The following is a 21,269-nucleotide window of genomic DNA, read 5'->3' as shown; positions in this document are numbered from 1 at the left end:
GTAAAGAAATAAACAAAACAAAACAAAACAAATATGAGCTTGTATATCTGCTATCTTTGAATAGCCAAAGACATCTTAAAATGACACAGATGCGTGTCCCGGATTGTATGGGTTAACTTAGTTGGATGCTGTGAAATGGCTACAGCATCCTGCCCAGAGCAGAGAGGAGAGGAGAGGAGAGGAGAGGAGAGGAGAGGAGAGGAGAGGAGAGGAGAGGAGAGGAGAGGAGAGGAGAGGAGAGGAGAGGAGAGGAGAGGAGAGGAGAGGAGAGGAGAGGAGAGGAGAGCAGAGGAGAGGAGAGCTGGCTGTTGTTGTGTCTCTGTGTTCAGCTGTGATCAGGAGGTGTGACTTTAGAGTGCGGGCATTGATTAACGGCCCTGGGCGGGGGGGGGGGGGATCCTGGCGAGGAAAGAGGAAACGGGCGTGAGTGGGGAGAGAGAGAGAGAGAGAGAGAGAAAGAGAGAGAGAGATGAGAGATGGGGGAGAGATGGCATAATGACTACGATTGGCCCAGACCTGCCTGCATCCCCCCCCTCCTCCCTGTGTGCTGTGACCAGGGCCTGGATTCAGCCATTAAGCTTTTTTCCCCCCGCCAGGCGCGGCGCCGGACGGATGCCGGCAGGACCCTTTCATCCGATTCCTGCCGCCGCCACGGGGAAGCGATCGATCGAGGGCACCGCGGCCGGCGGGGAGCTCCAGGGCTGCTTTGCTAGCAGCAGTTAGCACGGAGAAATTAGCCGCGAGGAGGGCCCCCGCCTCGGCGCTGGCCAATCTTCTCATTGCGATGCCCCGCTGAGAGAGGAAATTCATCAGGCTCTGTTCATATCTACCCCCCCCCTCCCCCGACTCCCCTTCTCGACCCCATACTGAACCTGTGCTCAGTGGTAGCGAGAATTAGTTAGGCTGAGCGCAGATTCGATTTGGGCCTGACGGTTGCTGTAGGAGGTTGAGGTTTTTGTGGAGAGAGAGAGGGGCCGGTTAGGGCCCTCTCGGCCCCCTCGGCCCTAAGAGTGTGCCACCGGCCCGCTTCCATTCATTTGACCGGGAGCCACTGTAATTGGTCCTCCTCCTCCTCCTCCTCCTCCTCCCCGCGCTACAGATCCCTGTACTAGCCGCGGGGCCCCCCCCAACAGAAAATTGGCAGGGCTGACCGCACGCATGGAGGCTTAACCCATTAAGACCTGAAGCCGATTCTACATGTCTACTAAATCTCCACAGTATTCTGAAAAACGTTTGTTTCTATATCAGTGGTGCTCCATCTTTTTCATGTCAAGGACCCCCAATATATGTATTTGGCCGCGGACCCCCATCAAAATATTTTGTTCCAGGGACCCCCAGAAGCAAAGATTTGAGTTAAAAATGTTCGCTTTAAAAATATATATATTCAAATATTTGCACACATTTTCACGATTTTTCATAAATAGCAGATCTACAAGCTCATATCGCGGCACTCGGTGCCGCGATATGAGCTTGTAGATCTGCTATTTTTGAATAGCCCAAAGTGTAAAATAAATCGAAAAATGACAGTTCCAGGTCTTAAAGGGTTAAGCAGGGAGACGGGGGTAGTGGGGGGACAGAGAGGAGGAGGAGGGGGGGGGCTGAAGAATTGTGATGAAAAAAAGACGCTTTATCTGTATCCAAGCAGGAAGTTTCCCTGTCAATTTACAAATAAAAACTTTCAGTCCAAGCACGCCACCCGCCGGGGCCCGGCCGCCTGCAACCATAGATGCATACTGGCGGGCGGGCGGGGGAGGGGGGGTTGTTCGCTGGCCAGATTGTCTGTTTGAAGGCAGCAGAGAAAAAAGGAAAATAAAACAGCCCCCCCCCCCCCTCCTCCGCCCACACCCCCCCCCCTCTTCCAGCTCAAATCCAAAAGAAAAGAGAGAAAAAGAAAAAAAAACATGAATTCCTCCAATCCAATTGTGAGCTTTAGGGCAGAGCTGTTCAGCGCCCAGCAGCAGCAGCAGCAGCAGCAGCAGCTGGCTTCAGTAATACGGTTATAGGCCCGACCTGCAGGGGTGGGGGTCAGGCCATGTCGGAGGAGGACTTGTGTCTTAGTCTCTTGTGTGTGTGTGTGTGTGTGTGTGTGTGTGTGTCTCAGCCACCACACTCTCTCCTCCAGCCCTCGGGCAACCATGGCTTAACCCATTAAGACCGGGGACGTGTCTGTGTAATTTTTTGAGATTTGAGCTAAAATGCATTATTTTACACTTTTTGGCTATTAAAAAAAAGCAGATCTACAAGCTCATAGCGCGGCACCGAGTGCCGCGCTACGAGCTTGTAGATCTGCTATTTTTTGAAATTCTTTGAAAATGTGTGCAAATCTTTGAATATATATATTCTTTTAAAGTGAACATTTTTAACTCAAATCTTCTGGGGGGTCCCTTGGAACAAAATATTTTGAGATGGGGGTCCGCGCGGCCAAATACATATCATTTTTGGGTGGTCCTTGACATGAAAAAGTTGGAGCACCACTGATAACGCAACGTTACGTTTTTCAGAAAACTGTTAGGATTTAGAAGGCATTTGTAGAATTGGAACCTCAGGTCTTAGTGGCTTAACTGGCCGGCTGCAACCATGTTTTTCTAAGAGGACGCCTTGTGCTCGGGGGGGAACCTTTTTGCTCCGGCTCCGTCCATGTGTGTGAGGAGGGGCCTGTTGCCTCGGTGGGAGGTCAGACAGGGTCTAATTGGACAAGAGCCTTTGACTTAGGTCATATTTTATAGGAAAGAGTATAAGAGTCACACGTTTGCCACGCTGCTATATCGAGGCCTCCGGATAGGTCAACGCAGAAGGCTGCATGGTGAGCGAGAGAGAGGCATAAGTGCCCTCGTTAACCTCGTGATTCATCTCATCCAAAACGCTAATAAACCCTCCGCCCCAATTAACCCATTAAGACCGGGGAAAGAATCGGTGTCATTTTTGGGGGATTTCTTTGGCTATTCAAAAATTGCAGATCTACAAGCTCATAGTGCGGCACCGAGTGCCACGCTATGAGCTTGTAGATCTGCAATTTTTGTGAGAAATCGTGAAAATGTGTGCAAATCTTTGAATGTATTTATTTTTTAATGTAACTCGAATCTGGGCTTCTGGGGGGGGTCCCTGGAACAACAACAAATATTTTGAGATGTGGGGGTCCGCGGCCAAATTCATTTTGGGTGGTCCTTGACATGAAAAAGTTTGAGAACCATCATAGCTACATAAGTATTTTTTTTTAACTGTTAGGATTTAGAAGACATTTGCAGAATCCCCCAAAAGCAAAGATTTGAGTTACAAATGTTCGCTTTAAAAAATGTATATATATATTCAAAGATTTGCTCAAATTTTCACGATTTTTCAAAAAGATCTACAAGCTCATAGCGTGACACAGAGTGCCGCGCTATGAGCTTGTAGATCTGCTATTTTTTGGAATAGCCCAAAGAAAAGAAAAAAAGAATGACACAGATGCGTTCCCGGTTTTAACGAGTTAACATCCCACCGGGTTGATTGGCTCGCCGGCGGATGCATATTCAACATTTTCCCCCGAAATTGGTCCCGATGATGACCTGCGTGGAAACATGCAGATCGTCGTGGCAGACAGACGGGTCTGAACTGGTTGACGGTCGGGTGGTGTAATCAGCATGGCGTGGGTTTGTTTAACATTACCGTATTACCATAATTAAGGGCTCACAATAGAAATGTGCTAATTGCATTTTTTGGTGGCGAGGGCATGTTTTCTTAATGGCTCATTAGGCTTCACAGTACATTGGCAGATGTTTTCTTCTCTCTGAGTGGAAGGCCCACCTCTTATTAACACCCGCTTTTCCACTGATACGGGGCTCAACAACAACACAAATTGACAGATTTTGAAAGTAATTTGTACCCTTTACTTTGGTACTGCAAGTATGTCGTGATACTTTAAAGCAATATTCTGCCTTTGTTCAGAGGTTTTATATAGAACAGTGGTTCTCAGACGTTCTTTACATTACAGTCATTTAGCAGACGCTTTTATCCAAAGCGACTTACAGTAAGTGCATTCAACATAGGTAGGGAACGAAACTACTAATCAACAGAAGTCTTAAGTGTGTTCTCTTCTAAAACAAGTTAAAAGCATACCTAGCGCTGAGGTAAAAGTGCAATATATCAGCTTTCTTAAACAGATAGGAAAATCAAATGAGCAAGAGCTAAAACCAATAAGTGTATCAAATAAACAAGATCCAATTTACTAGTGTACCCCCGCTACAAATAAATTTCTGCTAGGTACCCCCTTCACCAGCACCCTTCCCAATATCAACAAAGTTATCTATTTTGTGGCTCTGTAAGAGCTAGCCAACTATAACTCACTCAGGACAGGTACAAAATTAATTAAAAAAGCAAGCTAGTTGGCAAGTTGTTTTTTTGAGCGGTGTAGCCGCTCCTATAAGTGGGGTTGGGAATTCGTCTTTCCCTGTACTGTGATTGGCTGACTCTATTCACACCCTTTTCACGGTACCGTGATTGGCTGACTCTATTCAGACCCTTTGCTTTGATTGGCTAGCGAGACGCATGATGAAATAATAACCTATAAATAGCACCACGCACTTCAAAAAAATCATTTTTTTTAAAAGTGAGCTTCCATCACTGTGATGACCACTGTTGTTTCTAAATAACACCGCTCACTTCACACTGGGTGTGATTTTATTGGTAGATGGCTGACGTATATTTTGTTAATTGGTTATATTGAAAATGCATGGCATAGATTACAGATTTAACAGATTTTATGAATGTGGGATAAATTGTTCATGACCAATATCAGACAGAATCATTTTTTAATAAAATTTGAAGTTTTCTGACTACCCCTGGAAGTACCACAAAGTACCCTTAGGGGTAGTACCCCCATTTGGGAAACACTAACATAGACCATAATGCATATTATTCTTTAATTAACACATTGGGTGCCAGAGGTTTATTAAAATATTATACTTTGAGTGCCAGGACTTTTTAAACATTTTGAACCTTTTTCAAGTAGTCACAAAATATTTTCAGTGATCACCGTCCTCACGGTGATCCCCTCATTACACACATACAGGTCTCGTACAATCGGGGGGAAAAAAATTAAAACATTCGGAAATCCATTCCATAGTTGCAGCCAGCTGAAAATAGTTAAATTAACATTGTAAAAAAAAAAAGTGCACAGGAGCCGAGATACAGGTTTTTGAAGTCATAAGTTAACCAGGAGGTGGATTGGAGTCTAAATCTTGTAGGAGTGATATTTCCTGTTGCTGTGAAGGAAAAAAAATATATATATACGGTTTTGGCACTCAACGTTAGTATGCGCAAAACCGTATATATACGGTTTTGGCACCCTTAAAAGAATGTGTGCCCAGAAAACCTCAGAAAAACATATTTTCCAACAGACCTTTCAGTTGGTGTCACCTTTAACTTTGGCGGTAAACAATCCTTCCAATGTATTCATGATGTAACGCTAAAATCGGATTCAGACTACTGCTGCAAAGCATTGTGGGAGATACAAAACCACCAAATGCCCTCTGCACCCCATTGTGCTTCGTGCAATAGACCATATTCACACGGCGGCCATGTTTCTATGAAGTCAATGAAAGTAGCCACCCCGGGTGGCAGCACTTTCAATGTTAAATTCCAATATGGCCGCCGTGTGAATATGGTCTATGGACATTCAATACAACGACACATAACTGTTTAATGTGACACCTACACAGTATAACCCTCAGCGTCAATTCATCCATCTGTGACTCTGCAAAGTGTACAAATGTAACCAAATGGGCCCCGCCTACAGGTCGGTTTGGTTGAATGTGTACACTTGAGTTAAATTAACTCATTAAAACCGGGAACGCATCTTTGTAAGCACTAACCATTATTTTATACTTTAGCTAATCAAATTTTCCAGATTTTGAAAAATCTGGAAAATTGATTTGTGCAAATCTTTGAATATATATATTTTTAAAGTGAACATTTGTGACTCAAATCTTTGCTTCCGGGGGGTCCCTGGAACAAGTTTTTTCAGAAAACTGTTTGGATTTAGAAGACATTTGTAGAATTAGCCTCAGGTCTTAATGGGTTAACTTAACAGAGGGTTTTACTGTGTACAAGAAGAGGCTTGACTACTGGGAAACACATGAAAATACCTTTTTGGTCAGACAGTCGTCTGAGTCGGACGGCATGCGCGTGGACACGTGGAAGATGGCTTCCAGGTTGGAGGTAGCGTAGTAAGGAGCGGTGACACCCGTGCTGCCGTTTCTCTGGAGACCCCCCATGAAGCCGCAGTGTGTGGCCAGATCCACCTGAGAGGGGGACACACATGTCACCGTCAGGTGTGCTCCGTTTGTGTGCACGTATGTGCCTCTGCTCATGTAGGTGTTGGGCCCAATGAGTGTGCATGTGCATGTGCATGTGTGTGTGTGTGTGTGTGTGTGTGTGTGTGTGTGTGTGTGTAATGTACCTCCCATCCTAGCCCGGACACAAAGTTCTCGTAGTCCTGGCTCCCAGCGCTGTTGGACAGGATGGAGCACTTGTCCTCCTGACCTTCTCCGATGTAAAACACGGCGATCTTGTGGGTCTCTCGACTGCAGGGTAAGAAAAAAAACACATGGGTTTCAAGGTTAAGAGATGGACATCGCCCCCCAACCCCCCTAGCAACAACAACAATAAAACCTTACAATTAATGTCTGCGGCCGATATGGACAAGAATACTTAAAAAACATTTTCCTAACAGTCAATCATTTGCCGTTTACAAACTTTAACGTGAACCCTAGCGTCCCGGGTTCTGGGGGCAAACATTTGTCGAAAATAGCCGATCTACAAGCTCACGGAGGGGACCTAGAATAGACTTAAGAGCCCAGGGGGGGGGGACTCCGGTCAACCAAGTACATAGGGTTTAAGCGAGAGATCATGTAAGAACTACTTTGAGTGCTTGCTCCCCTCCTGTGCACTAACGTGCAAAGAAAAAAAAGAGCGACAGCAGAGTTCCCCAATCTGTATCTGCCGTTGCCATGGCGGGGTGGCAGCGCTGGGCTAAATTGGGGGCATTTCGCGTGCTTGGACACAGGTTGCTATGAGGCAGGCAGGTACAGCGTCATCTGGGAGGGAGGGAGGGAGCGAGAGAGAGAGAGAGACCCCCGATCTGGGGGGTATTCTTTAACACATTAAGACCTGAGACCGATTCTACAAAATGTCTTCGAAATCCTAAGAGTTTTTTTTTTTTTTTGCTGTCAGTGGCGCTCAAACCTTTTCATGTCAGGGACCCCCAAAATTATATGTATTTGGCCGCAGACCCCATCTAAAAATATTTTGTTCCAGGGACTCCCCAGAAGCAAATATTTGACTTACAAATGTTCTCTTTAAAAAAAAATATATATATTCAAAGATTTGCACAAATTGTCAAGATCTTTCAAAAATAGCAGATCTACAAGCTCGTAGCACGGCACTCGGTGCCGTGCTACGAGCTTGTATATCTGCTATTTTTGAATAGCCAGAGAAATCTTAAAATGACAACAGATGCGTTCCCGGTCTTAATGGGTTAATTAGCTGTGTAGAGTGCCTATTGATTGCAGTGTGTGTGTGTGTGTGTGTGTGTGTGTGTGTGTGTGTGTGTGTGTGTGTGTGTGTGTGTGTGTGTGTGTGTGTGTGTGTGTGTGTGTGTGTGTGTGTGTCAGAGAGACTCAGATAGAGAGAGAGAGAAAGAGGCTAACTAAAGTGAAAGAGCTGTGATCAGGGTGAGATGGTGTAGATTAGGAATAAAAGGGGTTGGCGGCACTCTGAGCAGTTCTTGGAGTGTGATTTGCACTCAGGAAGAGGCAGAGGCTCATTAGCAGATTAATGGCAGAAAGGGAAGAAGCTGTGTGCTACTTGGCTGCAGTCACTGGGTCCGTAACTCTGTATGCAATAAAAGATAACAGTGTTTCTGTTGTTCCACAACGGAACCGTGCCAACAAGGTTGGCATCTTGTGTTAGAGGAGGCCAGCAGAAATATCGGGTTGGAAGATATAAAGATAGTCCTGATGCGACACATTTTGAGCTTGTAGATCGGCTATTTTAGAAAAATGTTCACAAAAATTGGGTCATTTTATTGTCTACTCAGGCTTTTGAGAGCCCCCCAGACAGTTTTTAACTTGCTTGATTTAGTATTTAGATATTTGATATTCATTTTATCAGACACACCTCCTTCCTATATAAACCCATTATAACTTCAAACTCCATTTGTAACATGTTAGATTCATCAAAGTCCTTGGATCTGGTGACTCATCCTGCCCTCCTAATACGTGAGAGAGCCGTGGTATAGAAATTACTTTTTTCATTTTTTTTATTGTCCCATTTATTTAGAAATAAATGAAAAAAGTAATAGAAAAAACACGTATATCTCCTCTAGTATTATAAGGAAAATGTCAGTCACCAGAACCAAGGACGGGTGTTTCTTTTTTTATCCCACGATTTTGTAACCCATATTTTTCACCCAGTGCCAATTGCCTATGTAATACTGGGCGCTACTCTCCCTCTGCCAGCCTAGGGAGAGCCCAAGCTGAAGCTCATGCCTCCTTCAATGCATGAGGAGCAAGCAGGCCGCTTCTTATCACCCGACAGGGGGAAGTTTCCCCGGTTGGACGTAGCACGTGGAAGGAACACATTATTCCAACCAGTTCCTTTCCCCTCCATCAGGCGCCCTTGGCTGACCAGGGGGAGGCAGTATAGAGACCAGGATTACTGCATGTTTTTGTGAGGGTACCTACCTTAAGGATGGGTGTTTCTGATGAATCTATCATGGTTAAAATAGAGTTTGAAGTTACAATGGGTTTGTATAGGAAGGGGGCGTGTCTGATAATATGAATATCAAATATCTAAATACTGAATCAAGCAACTTAAAAACTGTCCGGGGTGCTCCCAAAAGCCTGAGTAGACGATAAAATGAAGTGAAATATCCCTTTAACTCTCTCAGTGCCAGGCCCCGAGTTATCCCGAGTTTTAGGGTTATACCCTCAGTGCCAGAACGAGAAATCCCGAGTTTAATTTTTTTTAAATAGTTTTGTTTTGTTTTTTTGTGAAAAAAATGTTCAGAACACAAGATATAATTATCTGAAGATTTGCAGCTCCATCCACTCTTTGTTTAACCTATAACTGAAAAAGGCTGTATCTTGCTTCCCAAGCACTTTTTTTTTTCTTTGAAAAAAAAGAAAGAAAAAAGTTGGCAAAGTTCGCAATTTTTATTTTTTTTCATTGGCACTGAAAGAGTTAAGTGTTTTTTTTTTGGTGACTTTTTTTTATTATGAAACATAAAATAAAACATCAGTAGTCGGGTGGTCTAGGAATCTCCAGGATCGGACAAAATTGGTCGGGCTCTAGTCTTTGTGTACATCTCCACCAACACCTGTGCTGTTACACACGTCTAACAGCAACTAGAAGAGCAGCGTACGTACCACTGCCTGGAATCCAGGTTCTTCAGTTCTCTCAGTAGTTTGGAGTTTTTCTTCAGCAGATAAAAGCTTTTCCTGTGAAACAGCGAGATGGGGTTTAGACATGCGATCCCAACTGCAGCAGTACAACATGTCTAACGCATTTCAAATAACAGAATACAGGGTAAAAAAAACACAAGATGGTACCCATGCAAGGGTGGCGAGGGAAGCGTCGACGAGTGAGACTGTGTGGAGGGAAACATCTACTAGAAATGCCTTTCGGCGTGACCTTGACAGGTCCTGACCCTATCTATCCCACAACTCATTTGCCAAGTTCGATCGAACTCAGATTAGAAACTGCAGCAGTTATCACCATAACAGACAAGCAAACACGGACAGACAGATGTGGTTGTAATAAGCAAACCTTGTTTTCAATTTAAAGCTTTGTTTTTCCTTTCTTTAACCATGTAAGGGAAAAAAATCTTCTAAATCCTAACAGTTTTCAGAAAAACGTGTTGCTATATCAAACATTTTCATGTCAAGGACCCCCAAGATTGATAATGCATTTGGCCGCTGACCCCCACCATATCAAAATATTTCGTTCCAGGGACCCCCAGAAGTAAAGATTTTAGTTAAAAATGTTTGCTCTAAAATATATTTATTGTTTACGAGATTGCCAAATGTTAACATAGGTACTGCTTTTCATATTACTTGAATTTCCAGCATTTACAATTATGAGACGTCAGACTCGTCACTGCCTTTAATTCACCTTTGTGACTCCACTCTTGAGCAGTGGTGGAAAAAGTACTCAAATTCTTTACTTAAGTAAAAGTACCAATACTGCAATATAGAAATACTCTCTTACAAGTAAAAGTCCAGAATTAAAAATTTACTTGAGTAAAAGTACGAAAGTATTGGCATCAAAATGTACTTAAAGTACCAAAAGTACAAGTACTAAAATATTTGAAAATAGCAGATCTACAAGCTCACGATGCGACGCGTTGTGAGCTTGTAGATCGGCTATTTTCAAATAGCCTATGTATAAAATAGGGCTAAAGTGGTTAATGTATGCTTTATAATGTAAGAATTTATATCTGAAAAGTAACTAGTAACTAAAGTTTTCAAATAATTGTAGTGGAGTAAAAGTACAATATTTGCCTCTGCGATGTAGTGGAGTAGAAGTAAAAGTATTGGAAATACTCAAGTAAAGTACAATTACCTCAAAATTGGACTTAAGTACAGTACTTAAGTAAATGTACTTAGTGACTTTCCACCAATGCTCTTGAGTGGAGTCACAGGTGCAAAGCGGCACGTTGCTGCTTGGCCCCCATTAAAAGGTGTGAGCTTTTTTAATTTAACGTGGAGGCGGCGGCGCGAGCCAGGTGACGCGACCGACGTGTACCTGGGTGGAAAAAAAAACCCCAGCTGGGCTCCTTCGCCCCGCCGAGAAGAGATTAACTGACTCCAGACCGCAGCGTGCTTCTAACAGACTTCCCCTTTCTCCCCCTCCGCGGGGGGGCTCCGGTAACGAGGCAGCAGCTGGGTCACTTTGAGGATAAGGGGGGAAGTGATAGATATACCGACGTATAATATCAACAGACTGCAGAGAGTTGAGAGAGTTCCACAGTCCTTGGTGGTTCCGTTTAAAGTGCGCGTCGATCGGGTCGTTATGGTCACAGGGAGGACTTTTCACAACTCTGGTTCCCTGTCTAGTGTCTACTGTAACTGTAAGTGGACGGTACCCGACCCGGATCTCAATCATACCGTACCCAGGGATTCAAGCAAAACATTTAAATAAATAACCCAGTGAAAGTGAAAATATGTGTTAGGCCATGTCCCAATAATCTGCCAGTTACAGTGATGGAAGAAGTACTCACATGTTTAAGTAAAAGTATCAATAATACTGCAATGTAGAAATACTCCGTTACAAGAAAAATTCCATTCAAAATGTATTCAAAATGTGCTCGAGTAGAAGTCCCATTTCACAAGTTCAAAATGTATACAAATATTTTGAAAATAGCAGATCTACAAGGTCACAATGCATCGCATCGTGGCGCATTGTGAGCTTGTAGATCGGCTATTTTCAAACGGCCGAAATATATATATAGGGCTGAGGTGATTAATGCATGTTTTGTGATAATAATCTAAATCTGCAAAGTAACTAAAGCTGTCAAATAATAGTGGAGTAAAAAGTACAATCTTTTTTTCTGAGATGTAGTGGAGTAGAAGTAAAAGTATAAAAAGTCAAAATACCTCAACATTTTACTTAAAGTACAGTACTTGAGTAAATGTACTGAAGTTACTTTACACCACTGGCCAGTTGTGAAATAGCGTCAAAGCAGATACCCACATTGTTTCTAAACAATATTAGCACAATATGTAAATGTATGATGTTTTGGTATCATCATTCTAAACCTATATGTTCTTGCTGTTCTACTAGCTAGCCAACCAGTTGGAAGAAAATGGCAGCTTGAGGCCTTAACCTTTGCTTTTATGAAATGTAGCAGGGATTCATGGAAGACGCATCTGAACATTTCCCTAAACCTATCACAAGAGATCCACGGATCCGCCTACATCTGACGCCATCGCACACATAGATATAGAAACCTAGATACCTCATTGGCCTCTGCAGTTTGTTGGAGCAACTGGTATCGCGGCCGCCATTTTAGAGGAAGAAAGCTGACACTCAAAGTGACTACTGGCCAATCACAGCGCGTTGACTACTGGCGAATCACAGTGCGTTGACTACTGGCCAATCACAGCGCGTCTAACTGACTTTTGCCTGCGCGTCTGCCTCTTACGAAAAGACCCGCCCCCACCTGCCTCTGATTGGCCTACCGAACGGCCCCTTCTGTGACGCACGCGGAAGCTTTCCTCCTCTAAAATGGCGCCCGAGATACCAATGCCTCAGAGCCGAAGGAGGCGTCTACCTTCATATGCCTATGATCGCACAGCTCGCTTTAGCAGATATTCGCTGATTGGCTCGTCGTTAGACCCGCCCCCACCTCCGAATCTCATTGGACGTACATTTTTGTACCGAATAAATCCTAGGTTCACATTTCAACACCAGACCAAGAGGGGCAGTCCACTTGATACCTGGAACGCATCTGTGTCACTTTAGATTTCTTTAGGCTATTCAAAAATAGCAGATATACAAGCTCATAGCGCGGCACCGAGTGCCGCGCTATGAACTTGTAGATCTGCTATTTTTGAAAAATCGAGGAAAAAAAAAATGGGTTTTTCTTTCAATTTTTTTTTTTTATTTAGAAGACCTTTCTATAATCTTCTCAGGTCTTAAAGGGTTAAGAGAGTGGGCGGGGTCTATGGTCTGGAACCAGGGCTAGTAGTGCCGTGTTTACCTGCGGTCCCAGGAGTTCATGCCCAGGTCGTTGAGCAGCAGCCTGCAGAAGTAGAACGGCGCCTTGGGCTCGTGGCGGGGCGGCTCCTGGTGGCTGGCGGCCCGCACGCTCACGTCCGCCTCCCACCTCCTCACCTGCTCCGCCTCCTGCCGCGCCTGGCGGCCGATGGCGTCCAGGACGGCCGCCTCCTGCTCGGGGCTCATGCCGCAGGGCAGCGGCGCCGGCTGGTTGAGTCCCGGGCAGCGGGGCCGGGGCAGACACTCGGGGCTGCTCTGCCCCAGCTCCTCCAGGAGCTGGTCCAGCACGTCCGCCTCCTCCTCGTCCTCCTCGTCGCAGCAGCAGCCCGACTCCGCCAGGGAGGCGCGGGGGTCCGAGGAGGAGGAGAGGGAGGAGGGGCCCTTGTTGGTCGGGGAGCTGGGCGGCTGCTGTTTTTGGCTGTTGTTGTGGACGGCGGACCGGGAGTCACCTTCGGATAGGCCTAGTCACAATTATTACATAATAATCGTATAATCGCAGTTATTTGAGATAAATGCAATAATTTGAGATGGTCACAATCATTTTTTATAATCGTCTACATGATCATTTATTTTCACACATTTAAAAATATAAAAAAATCTGAAATAGCAGATCTATAAGCTTACAAAAATTTTCACACATCTTAACCCATTAAGACCTGAGGCCGCGTCTAAAAAAATCTAAATCCTAAAAAAAAAAATCGGAAAAGATATTTAAAAAATAATTTTCACGATTTTTCAAAAATAGCAGATCTACAAGCTCGTAGCGCGGCACTCGGTGCCGCGCTATGAGCTTGTAGATCTGCTATTTTTGAATAGCCAAAGAAATCTAAAGTGACATAGATGCGTTCCAGGTCTTAATGGGTTAAAATATTAAAAAAGCAGAAATAGCAGATCTACAATCTTACAACACGTCACTTTCTGACACGTTGTAAAGCTTGTAGATCAGCTATTTCTGCAATTTTTACATGTATACATTTTTAATGCATATTAAATACGTTAATCATTTCGTACTTATTTACTTATAATTTCTTAAACTTATTTAAGTTATTCTTCATATCTGCCGTGTGCAATTTTTGATTACAAAGCCTAAAAGGCAAACAGAATTTTGTATTTTATTCATATGTTCAATGGCCAAACACACAATTAAATCGTTAATCACAATTACCGGTATTTGAGTGACAATTAAAGGTAGGGTAAGTGATATTTTTTGGTTAAAACAATAAGTATTTTGTTAAAAGGTTAAAGCACTATATTCTGATAGTAATCATTGCTATAGAGTGTTTGTTCAGTAACAGGAGTCTCCCCGTCTCTCCAGCTCTTTAATAAACAGAAAATACATTTTCCGGTAGGTGTCAAAATCTCAGCCAATCAGGAGAAAGTACCCATTTTTAAGCTTCATTTTTATAGCGTTCCAGTTCCAATTTTGCCTGCTCATGTCTTAGTGTCATCACTTCCAATTTCACTTGTTTAATCTATATCCTGATTGAGTTCTCTATCCTGATTGGATAAAATTGGAAATGAAACTGAAACTGAAACGAAAATGCATTTTCTGTTTTATAAAGAGCTGGAGAGACAAGGAGACTCCTTTTACTGAACAAACACTCTATAGCAATGAGTACTATCAGAATATAGAGCTATTTAACACTTATTTTAACCAAAGAAAATCACTTACCCTACCTTTAACCCATTAAGACCTGGAACGCATCTGTGTCACTTTAGATTTCTTTGGCTATTCAAAAATAGCAGATATACAAACTCATAGCGCGGCACCGAGTGCCGCGCTATGAGCTTGTAGATCTGCTATTTTTGAAAAATCGTGAAAAAAATATTTTTTACATTATTTTTGAAAAACTGTTTTAGGATTTAGAAAACATTTTTAGAATCGGCCTCAGGTCTTAATGGGTTAATAATGGTGACATAGCCCTTACCTTCGGAGACCGGCCCCGCGGCGGCGGCGGCGGCGTCTTCTTCCCGCGCGGTGCGGTACAGGACGGCGCCGTCCCACGAGTACTTGCCCGAGATGTCGCGGACGATGAGGCGCACCTGGGACGAGGGCTTCGGCGGCTGGCCGGCGGCGGCGGGCGGGGTCTCGGCGGGGATCTGGAGGTAGGAGACCAGCGTGCCGTCGTTGAAGACGAACAGCTGCAGGTTGGGGCTCTTGAAGACCTCGGAGGAGAGCTCCGACGACTCCACGTGCGGGTTGTCGTGGTTCTCGCTCACCAGGCTGTGCAGGAGGGCGGGGCCGCCGCTCAGCGGGTGGTGGCCCAGGTGGTTCACCAGGTGGGTCATGACCATGCGCGCCGTCAGCGGGATCAGCTCCATGCTGCGGCGTTTCTTCTCTGAAAGAGTGTGTGTGGGGGGAGGGGAGGAGGGGCGGGGTTAGTATCCGTTTGTAGTGGAGTTGTTCCGATATATCGGAAAAGCTGCCGATGCCGCCTAAAATGCTGCCATCGGTATGGGCGAGTATGCCAGTCTATGCCATTCCCATACCACATAATTGATCACATGATCATATGTCATTTACAGTGATCAATTATTATTTATTTTTTTTACTCATTAAAGTATTTATTTATCAACAAATAAACATGACATAACAGACAGACCAACAACACAGCAGTACAAATAAATTTAGAAACAAAAAAAACAACAAAATAAATTATTTTGTATTTTTGAGTTGCACGACTGTTTTATACTCTTACTGTACTATTTACATTACATTTACATTTATTTTACTAACTTGTAGCTGCACTTTAATAATTACTAATGGATTTTTTAATTATCAGTGGTTCTCAAACTTTTTAAATTCAAGGACCCCCATAACTACGGGTCCATTTGGTTCCATTTGTACACTCTCAGAGTTACAGACCTGTAAAGGTCCATTTGGAACCCCCTCAAGGAACCCTGAGAATCCCTGGACGTCACTTTGAGAACCACCGTCCTCTTTTTAAATTACACACTGCTACCGGATCGGTACTCGGTTTTGACCGATACGCTAAGTTATGGGTATAGGAATCCGGAAGGAAATAAATGTAACGGTACATGTCTAGTTTGTAGAAAAATCATTGAGCAGCTAGCATATTTCGAAGGCTAAAGAGTGGTTTATACTTGGTTGCGTGGTGGTGTCGAGAACCCAAAATAGCCCATTTACAAACTCACAACCAATCTCAGATGCCTGGCGTGCACACCAAGTACAAATCAGGCATTAGCGGTGATCTGGCGTACGAGAGTATAAACACTGTGTTCACACTAGCAGTGAGGGAAAGCTACAAAAACGACCAAGCGTGGTGGTCAGTTCGTTACGCTGTCGCTGAATCGCCGTTTGAGTGTTGCTCACCAGAAAAATTGAAAAGGGTTCAAAACGAACAAGGAACTGGCTGAGCGCAGGAATTCGATTTTCCACATTACAAGCAGGAATTGTGTGGTGAGAGAAGGTGAGGGGAAAAAGCGTGAAACAAAAACGTATGTTTAATTGAAGCTTCATCGCGTCGTCGGGCGCTGAAAAATGCTGAAGCCAGCTCAACCGTTTTTCTTTACAGCTTTTGCACAAGTGTCAGGCTTCGGTTTGTGTCTTCCATGTCGCTGGCTTCCATTGTAAATTACTTGTTAGCCTGTCGCTTTGTAGCTGCTAAGTGTGAACGCAGCATGATGCATTCGGAGTAAAGCTGCGCACGTGTTGGTTATTTTTAGCATGACTGGAGGCAGAGACCCCGACGGACATCTCTCAAAAGCCCCCCCGTTGCATTGACAAGCTATCTCAGTGTGCCCTTTTCATACAAAGCCAAACCTCATTCATAATCACTAATAGGAGTATTTTTCATTTCATGTTTTTTTTCTGCTTCTTTTTTTTCCAACGGCTTGGGCCAGCACACCTCTAACCCATTAAGACCTGAAGCCGATTCTACAAAATGTCTTCTAAATCCCAACAGTATTCTGAAAAAAACGTATGTTTCTATATCAGTGGTGCTCAAACGTTTTCATGTCAAGGACCCCCAAAATGATATGTATTTGGGCCGGCGAGCCCCATCTCAAAATATGTTGTTCCAGGGACCCCCCAGAAGTAAAGATTAGAGTTAAAAATGTTCGCTTTAAAACCATATATATATTGAAATATTTGCACACTATAAATAGCAGATCTACAAGCTCGTAGCGCGGCACTCGGTGCCGCGCTACGAGCTTGTATATCTGCTATTTTTGAATAGCCAAAGTATAAAATAATGCTTTTTTTTTGCTCAAATCAAAAAGTGACATAGATGCGTTCCAGGTCTTAACGGGCTAAGTAGGCGGCATCTAATCATGAGAGACAACTTTGAAAAGGCCATTGACTCTCCTTACAATGGCGGAGCGCCCGAGACTAGCCGAGTGCTAATGAGAGAACCAACATCCTTACAGGCCCGCTGAATAGGCCCCGCTACTCAGCGAGTCGCGTTTATGCAAATGCACAGGTTTTTTACGGCCCGAGTGAAAGGCATGCGGTTGCTTTATTCCATAGCGGTGCTGCAGGAAAAAAAAAAAAAAAACAAGATGACGTGCTTTTTGCATTGTGACACTATCAATACCATCATCCTCCATCAAAGTGGAGAAAGCTCTTTGGAAAAGCAGGCCGAGCTGCATTAGCCCTTTAAGACCTGGGACGGCATCTGTGTCACTTTTTGATTTGAGCAAAAAAAAAAGCATTATTTTACACTTTGTGCTATTCAAAAATAGCAGATCTACAAGCTCGTAGCGCGGCACCGAGTGCCGCGCTACAAGCTTGTAGATCTGCTATTTTAGAAAATGTGTGCAAATCTTTGAATACATACATAATTTTAAAGCAAACATTAACTCAAATCTTTGCTTCTGGGGGGGTCCCTGGAACAAAATATTTTGAGATGGGGGGTCCGCGGCCAAATTCATATCATTTTGGGTGGTCCTTGACAATGAAAAAGTTTGAAAACCACTGATATAAAAACATATGTTTTTCAGAAAACCGGTTAGGATTTAGAAGACATTTTGCAGAATCGGAACCACAGGCCTCGATGGGTTAGAGATGCACTGGTTCTTTGATGTGACTTGATCAATATGATGCAGGGAGGGAGGGGGGGAGGGGTGGGGGGGTGCATATAGCCGGGCCGGTTTCTCTTTGCTTTGCTCTTTTGATAGTGTTTTGTTTGTTTCTATGGAGGCTCTGTGCAGCTGTGCGCCGTATAGCAGCACATCAGTGGGTTTTTTTTTTTTCTTCTTTTCTTTCCAGGCAGAAGCGCACGCTGAAATATCCTCACATTGTTTCAGTGGACACACACACACACACACATGTGCACTTTTGAGGGGAGGGTTGAAATTACTTCAAAAGTTGAGGACATGAAACGCAGGGGAAGGGAAATGCATTACCTAATGGAACCACAAGGTCACCAAAAAGAACACAAAAAGGCCTCACCTTTATATCAAAACCCCGTAATGGGTGGTCTCTCTGGGGCCAATCACTAATGTGAACATTCCACTCCCCAGTGATGGTTGATTTCCTTTTCCTTCTTTTAATAAGATATTGACATTTAATGGAGAGGTTCTCTAAATGGACAGAGTACTTACAGGTTGCGTTTTTTCCCCTGGAATCTGTTTTGGTGTGTGTGTGTGTGTGTGTGTGTGTGTGTGTGTGTGTGTGTGTGTGTGTGTGTGTGTGTGTGTGTGTGTGTGTGTATGTATGTATATATATATATGTATATATATATATATATATATATATACGCATATATGCATGCACATACACACATACACATGCAGTATAGGCCTATATTCAGATTCAGATTCAGATTCCTTTATTTACCATTGTGTAATACACATAGGAATTTGTTTTGGCAATGCATGATTGTGTTTCAATCTTTTTTCACATATAACATAAATAACAACAAACACAAAACAACACCGTGCAAGAAGATAGATAATATAAAGTGCTATAGTGGACAGTAGTGCAATGTCATTGCCAGTGTCAGGTTTCAGGTTTCAGTGACCCTTGGGGGCGGGGGAGAAGGGAAGCCAGACTCATTGAGCAGCCTGGCAGCTGAGGGGAAGAAGCTTAGTCTGTGGCGTGCTGTGGTGGCCTTCAGCAGCCGCATCCTTCTCCCAGAGGGAAGCAGGGTGAGGAGGCCGTGGCCAGGGTGGGAGGGGTCAGCCATGATCTTTCTTGCCCTCCTCAGTGCCCTGGAGTCGTGCAGGGACTTGAGGGAGGGCAGGGGACAGCCAATCACCCTCTCTGCGGAACGGATCACCCGCTGCAGCTTGACGAGATCTTTTGCAGCTGCAGCGGGGAACCAGGTGATGATGGAGTGGGTGAGGATGGACTCGATGATGGCCGTATAAAAACGGGTCATCATAGCCCTCGACAGTCTGTACTTCCTCAGCTGCCTGAGGAAGAACAGTCTCTGCTGTGCCTTTTTCAGAAGGGTCATGATGTTCAGTTCCCACTTCAGGTCCTGGGAGATGGTAATGCCCAGGAACTTAAAGGACTCAACAGAGTTCACCAGGGTGCCTCCCAGCATGATGGGAGGGGGAGGGGCTGCTTTCCTCCGGAAATCCACCACCGTCTCCACTGTCTTTTGGGCATTTAGCTCCAGATTGTTGCTGCTGCACCAACTACGCAGCCGCTCGATCTCCCTCCTGTAGGCTGACTCGTCCTCCTTGGAGATCAGGCCCACCAAGGTGGTGTCGTCGGCAAACTTGAGGAGCTTGACCGACGGGTGGAGGGAAACACAGCTGTTGGTGTACAGGGAGAACAGTAGAGGGGACAGGACACAGCCCTGCGGGGAACCGGTGCTGGTGGACCTGGAGCTGGAAATGCTCTTCCCCAGCTTCACACGCTGAGACCTGTTGGTAAGAAAGTCCGTAATCCACCTGCAGGTGGAGGCAGGCACTTGCAGCAGGGACAGCTGGTGCTCCAGGATGGATGGTTGGATAGTGTTGAAGGCCGAACTGAAGTCGACAAACAGGATCCTGGCATAGTTGCCGGCAGAGTCCAGATGGTGTAGGGCGTAGTGCAGAGCCATGTTCACGGCGTCCTCCGTGGATCGATTTGCTCTGTACGCGAACTGCAACGGGTCCAGCACAGGATCGGTGATGCGCTTCAGATGAGCCAGGACAAGGCGCTCCAGTACCTTCATGACCACAGAGGTCAGGGCGACGGGTCTGTAGTCATTTAGGCCTGTGACCTTGGCCTTCTTGGGGACGGGGATGATGGTTGAGGCCTTGAAGCATGCTGGGACATGACACAGCTCCAGTGAGGCGTTGAAGATGTTGGTGAACACCGGGGCGAGCTGGTCAGCGCAGTGCTTCAGGACGGAGGGGGAGACAGAATCCGGGCCGGGCGCCTTCCGGGGGTTCTGGCTCCCGAACAGCAGTTTCACCTCTCTCTCCGTGACAGAGAGAGGGGGTGGGGGGGGGGAGGAGGGGGGCCCACTAGGGTACGGAGGTAGTGGTTGTGGCTGGGGGGGTGGAGGGAGAGGGCGGGAGGGAACCTCTCTTTCAAATCTGCAGTAGAACTCATTGAGCTCGTTCGCCAGGGGGAGATTATCGGGCGCTTGTGGCGACTTTGGTTTATAGTTAGTGATGGTCTTGAGGCCTTTCCAGACCGAGGAGGAGTTCCCCTCAGAGAGCTGCTGCTGCAGCTTCTCTGAAAAGCGATGTTTCGCCTCCCTCACTGCTTTGGCAAACCCGTACTTTGCTTGCCTGAACAAAGCCACGTCACCGCTGCGCCTGGCCACCTCCTTCTCTGACCTCAGCCTCCTGAGATGGGCTGAAAACCAGGGCTTGTCGTTGTTGTAGATCTTCCTGAAGCGGAGAGGAACGCAAACTTCCTCACCGAGGCTGATGAATGATGTCACAGTGTCCGTGTATTCATCCAGACTGTTTCCAGCCTCAGGCCCCGCCCACTCAACAAGGTCCTGGTCACAGCCCGCATTCTCCAGCCAGGCACAGAGTCTCTCCTTTGCCTCACTGGACCACACTCTGAAACTCCGCACTACAGGTTTTGATATTTTTAATCTCTGCCTGTAGCGAGGGATCAGATGGATGAGATGGTGATCTCCTTTGCCCAGTGCAGCCCGGGGGACAGAATGGTATGCCTGCCGAATAGTGCAATAACAGTGATCAAGAGTGTTCATTTCCCTTGTAGCGCATGTGACTTGCTGTCTGTATTTGGGGAGAGCCCGGCTAAGATGAGCCTGGTTAAAGTCCCCAAGCACCACAGCCAAACTGTCCGGGTATTTGCGCTCCGCCCCCGACAGCTGTTCGGTCAGTGTGTCCACAGCTGTGGTGACGTCAGCATCCGGAGGAATGTAAACACACACGAGGATGAACGCATTAAACTCACGGGGGGAATAGAATGGGCGACAGAGTATGAAAAGAGACTCAATGTTAATAGAACAGTATTGTTGCAACACTGTCACATCGGAACACCAGCAATTGTTTACAAAGAACATTAATCCACCTCCACGCGACTTCCCTACCGCCTCGAAGTCTCTGTCTGCACGAAACGCGGAGAAACC

The 21,269-nt window shown here is 45.2% G+C and overlaps 1 protein-coding gene across 1 annotated transcript in view; it reads right to left on the bottom strand.

Moving 5' to 3' along the window:
• The window catches only part of ralgapa2 (Ral GTPase activating protein catalytic subunit alpha 2), a 224,708-nt gene that overhangs the window by 58,502 nt on the left and 144,937 nt on the right, over window positions 1-21,269 (bottom strand). Inside the window, 5 exon segments of the mRNA XM_080414999.1 lie at window positions 6,123-6,278; window positions 6,437-6,560; window positions 9,405-9,476; window positions 12,740-13,217; window positions 14,685-15,095. Of these exon segments, the coding sequence (XP_080271125.1) occupies window positions 6,123-6,278; window positions 6,437-6,560; window positions 9,405-9,476; window positions 12,740-13,217; window positions 14,685-15,095 (1,241 nt within the window).

Source organism: Gymnoscopelus braueri (assembly GCF_963280865.1).
Source record: "Gymnoscopelus braueri genome assembly, chromosome: 19".
NCBI classification, from domain to species: domain Eukaryota; kingdom Metazoa; phylum Chordata; class Actinopteri; order Myctophiformes; family Myctophidae; genus Gymnoscopelus; species Gymnoscopelus braueri.
The sequence above is the reverse complement of the archived record's forward strand: the minus strand, read 5'-3'. Positions and strand labels throughout refer to the sequence as shown.